The 5,101-nt window shown below is 36.3% G+C and overlaps 1 protein-coding gene across 1 annotated transcript; it reads right to left on the bottom strand.

The window, feature by feature from the left end:
* Window positions 1-1,588: 1,588 nt before the first annotated feature.
* LOC122734653 (holocytochrome c-type synthase-like) lies at window positions 1,589-2,473 on the bottom strand. Its single transcript, XM_043975623.1, has one exon. It carries the CDS (start codon window positions 2,436-2,438, stop codon window positions 1,608-1,610), a length of 831 nt encoding a protein of 276 aa, XP_043831558.1. The 5' UTR covers window positions 2,439-2,473; the 3' UTR covers window positions 1,589-1,607.
* Window positions 2,474-5,101: the final 2,628 nt, after the last annotated feature.

Raw genomic sequence — 5,101 nt, 5'->3', positions numbered from 1 at the left:
TCAGCAGCAGCAAAGATTCGTTTAAGGTTATATACATATCAGATTTGTAGTAGATAAAATCAGTTTGTTTTCATGACATTCTCTAGTGCTGTTCAGCAGCCTTGGAGCTGATGTCAAGAAATCAAATGTTGTAGGTTACACATTAATGAATTTTATCAAGTTAGAAAAGGCTTAAGTTCATGGGGACAAGTGATTACTAGTAAAATAATAATAACTAGCCAAACATTAAAACGATATATAATGGAGTCAGTATAGATATGGTAAAGTTAGTAGAGAGAATATAAATTAGGAGAACCTGCAAGTGTTAAAAGACTAAAGATAAACTTAGTGGTCTCAAATAGAGCTATCCCAATGCCACCTGAAAAACTTGAATACAACTTTTATATTGTTCACTCCCATTTATATTATATCTGTCTTTTAATTATTCTACTTCCCTCCTCAATAAACACCATGTTTGGTGTTTTTTGTTTTTTTTTTAACATTCTAACACTTACTTCTGAAGACATTTTGTATACCTTACTGAAGTGTTCCTTGCTTCATCAAAAGAATGTAAAAAGGTCTTTGTTAAGCTCTAATGCCATGGTTGACATGTTCTTTTGATTCCATGAGGATCTGTTCAGCCATCGTAATTTTAACAGAAAGAACACCTTGATGCTATAATCACTAAGACCAACTAGTCTAGCTCCATTTTTTGTCAGAGAATGGTTATATCCATACCTTTATCCCCACTGAACTATCAATGAATGGAAATGAAAGAAAATGATATATTTAAGCACTTGCTACTTCATAACATCAATACAAACAACCCTTCATACCCCATTGTATTGTTCTCCAATTCTCTTATGTATTTCTTTTTCCCAAAGAGATTAGAGAATCAATTAGAAACTGGTATCCACCACAGTAATGATCACATAAAAGCTGTAAATTTATATTTAGAGCTGGAAGGGACCTTAGAAATAATCCAACCCATTTTACATGTGAGGAAATGGAGGTCCAGAGACATTAATAGCTTTGCCTAATGTCAAACAGGAAGTGAGGTTCAGAGACAGGATTTAAACTTATGTTCCCTAATCTCACATTAAACATGCTTTTGATTGAACCATATTACCTTATATTAGTTCCCTTGGTTGATTTATAGATTGTAAAAATTGGTGTTTAGTTGATTTATAGATTATGTGGCTTAATTTAAAATGCTGTCATTGTCATTTCTATGAGTCTCTTCAGTTAAAAGCCATTCTTTCATCAGACTAAAGTCTGGATCTATGTGAACAAATTCAGTTACTTTTACTGTACCTACAGGTCAATCTACTTAAGTGGTTGACCCAATTAGCTTTTATAATTACAGGTTCATTTCTAAAACTTCAAAGAACTTGAGACTTAGTGGGATGGTCTGATGCACACTAAGAGTTGATCAGTGTATTAGGGCACCTTTCTGTCTTCACTTGGAATGACTATATCTGTCTACAATGAGTCATTAATCATTGGTGGTCTAAATGGCCAGAATGAGGGCTTGATATTTTTTTTTAACATCAAATTGAGAAAATATTTTAATGGGTCTCTTTAAAGGAAATAACAGTTTTCTTTTTAAAAGTAAAACAAAAGAATCATTATGAAGTCCAGCGCCACCAAGCTACCTTCATTCTGTCCCAAACAGCTGTAAGAGAATCAAAAGCAGGACGAACATCCAAGATGGTAAATTGATAGTCCTTATTTACTTCTCCACCATCATAATAATCAATAACATATCTAACTTCTGTTCCACAACGATTAACAATCCAGTCATGTCTGTCAAATGGCAATTCATATCCCATCCATGAGCGAATTTTAGCTCTTGGTGAATAGTCTTTAGCTTTACCTCCAAATCGGATCAGTGTTGAGCCACATGGGCACTCAGAAGCATGAAGAGCTTCCCATTTTAAAATCTCCTTCCAAGCTTGTTCATTATTCTGATTGTGAATCTTAATAATATTATACATATCTTTCTGACTGATGTCATCATCTTTCCACTTCCACCCTTTTCTTAACATGGCATTCCAAAACATCTGCTCTGAAGGGTAAACCCACTTTTTTTCTGAATCTGCCCTGGGAATTGATGATTCTTCCCTAACAGTTGACAGTGCAAATGGCTGACCAGGGGACGGTGTCTGATTAGGTGGTGGCATCATGTTTGAAGGATCTATATCATCTTTACTTTGATGGCCAGCTGATGTTACAGGACATTCCACATATTCATATGCTTGATCCTGATGTGCAGGTACTGAGTCAGATTGACTTTCACAAGTTTTATCAGATGGGTTTTTATTCAATGGACAACCTTTTTCTTTTACTTGGTGCATTGGGCATTCTGGAGGTGGAGAGCTTGCCTGATGCTCTGATGCAGTTGAGGCCTGCACTGCAACAGCAGGAGTGGATGTGGATGTCCCCATGGTCTGAATCATCTTTTGGAAAACGATTCTAAATCTACATCTGCCCCGGTCGCGGTAGCGGGAGCCGTGTGTCCCTCTTGACCCTGAGCCCGCTCCTGTCCTACTCTCCCTAGAATAGAGGGCTTGATATTTTGCTGAGCTTTGGTGAATTATGAGACTAGCAGCAGTTCACAATAATGAGTACACTTTCTGCACTACAATTTGTTTCTTGTATTGAAAAAGACCCTCTGTAACCATGTATACCTCATTCCTTTAGTAGGAATTCTACTGAGTACACACTAAATGAACATGAGAACCATTCCTGTAGCTACCAACTATAACAGTATAAATGAGTTTAAAATAGTTTGTGAAAAGAAGGAATGAAGCTATTAAACATGCCACAAACTCTTCCCTTCTTCCTTCTAGGCAGGCAAAAAGGAATAAAGATAAAAAACAGTGAAGATCCAGATTGTAGCAAGCAAAACAGTCCCTGTCTTCAAGGAGCCTTCATTTGAATGATGGGGGTTAGGGATATGATAATACATAAACACAAAATAAGATGTTATAGAGATGACCAGAAAGTGGAGGCTCTGTGCCAGGGAAAGATAGAGATCTGGAGTTACAGAGTACAAGTTTCCAGTGGTAGATGCATAAGGATACTGGCCACAGAAAAGACAGCATAGTTAAAGGAACAGCAAAAAAAGTATATAGAAGATAGAGTTTCAGGTGGATAATTGAATATGAATGCAAAATATGGAACATTTTTGTACAAAAAGTGTGAGTGGAAGCTAAAATTTAGAATGAATTGAATCAGTCACAGAAAACTAAAAATTACAAAAGGGGTATTTTATTGAAAGAGAAGAATCAAAGACAAGAGAAGAATACTGCTAGGAACAGTGATAGGGATCAGAGAGAAGGAAGCATAAGACTGTTTAAATGAGATTTGTACCTAATAACGGGCATTATAATGTGCTCTGATACTACAGTGTTGGATTAAATTATAACTTAAACTAGGATTAAGAACACAATATATGGGGGCAGCTAGGTGGCACAGTGGATAAAGCAATGGCCTTAGATTCAGGAGTACCTGAGTTCAAATCCAGCCTCAGATACTTGACAGTTACCAGCTGTGTGACCCTGGGCAAGTCACTTAACCCTCATTGCCCCTCCAAAACAAACAAACAAACAAAAAAACAAAGAAGACAATATATGAAGGAAAAGAGATACACAGAACCATTTGCAGCAGAGAACAAGACACTAACACTTAGGTACAGGGTGAGAAATAGATATTAACAAAAGAGAATTAATAGGCATCATTAAAGAGATTGAAGAAGAACCAATATTCCTGGCCTACAACTCTGTAGAGTCACAGAAAAAAGAAGAAAATAAAAAGTAAAGTAGAAATAATAAGGAAATGGAAACCAGGAGACCTGGGTTCTAATCTACTAACTACTCATGTGAACTTTGTTATGTAGTTTAATATATCTGTGCTTCAGTTTCCTTTTCCATTAACACCAGAAGTTTGGACTAGATGAACTTTAATTCTTTAATATAAGTTTTAATTTTAAAGTATTATGGTCATCTTGCTGTCCCTACACTTGACATCTTCCTATTTTCTGTTCCAAATGCCTCATGGACATAGACCAGTGGATCCAGAGAAGTTAAGATCTATTAGTTTCTCGCTGAGTAAGAACTCTAGTTGAACTCCAAGAATATATGTAGCTATGAGCCATTAACACCTCCTCATGGTATTACAAGTGGTTAGGAACCTGTGTGAGGATGGCACATTTTCAGCATGGGATGGGGCATGACCAAGACCTGTCGATATACTAGAAATACCCATGCACCATGTACAGGAAGCCAAGATAAAGACTTCCATTCATATACTCATTCCATAGTGAATATAGACATAAATAACAAATAAATCTTCGCCTTTCCTTCCCTCCATATTCATGACCATCAATCCTACTTGGTCATCATAACTTGTCTATCTCAAAACTTCAGATGAACAGACACTAGGGAGACTGAAAGGTTGTCTCTCACACAAAGCTTCTGTTCTTCGTCTTATAACTAGGCTCACATAAACTCATCAGTAATTTAGCCTATGGTTCTAAGAGGAAATGAAGGGTTTGAACCCTTTGTTAGCTCTTCAGAGATATACTTTCCAGCAGCTGTCAGTAGTCCTAGGACTTTAGCTTTCTATATATTTTCCATACTGTTTCCATCACTGGTTACTCCTGATCACCACTTAATGGCACAAGTAAATGTGAAGAAATATTTTAATGGAACTTTAAGGATAAAAATCATGAATTACTACAAAGCACCTAGAGTTATTTGGATATTATTAAAAAAACAATTTAATTACCATAATTCAATCACAAGGAAAGTCCAATAAATAGTCTCCCTATGTGGGACAAAGAAATGATGATAACTTTCATCATAAATGCTAGTATGTAGGGCATTTTAAGGTTTGCAAAGTGCTTTAGCAATATTTTCTTATTTCATTCTCACAACAACCCTGGAAGGTAGGTATCATCATTAGATCCACTTGAAAGAGTAAAAAAAATGAAATTAGATAGAGGTTAAATGACTTGCCCAGAGTCACAAAGCTAGTGGCTGAGGCCCTATTTCCAATTGGGCAAGGTTGAATTGTCTGACAAGGCTATGGTTCCATCTCTGGTATTCTTTCAAGACAT

This window comes from Dromiciops gliroides, chromosome 1 (genome assembly GCF_019393635.1).
Source record: "Dromiciops gliroides isolate mDroGli1 chromosome 1, mDroGli1.pri, whole genome shotgun sequence".
Taxonomy (NCBI): Eukaryota; Metazoa; Chordata; class Mammalia; order Microbiotheria; family Microbiotheriidae; genus Dromiciops; species Dromiciops gliroides.
This window is presented reverse-complemented; position numbering and strand designations above follow the sequence as displayed.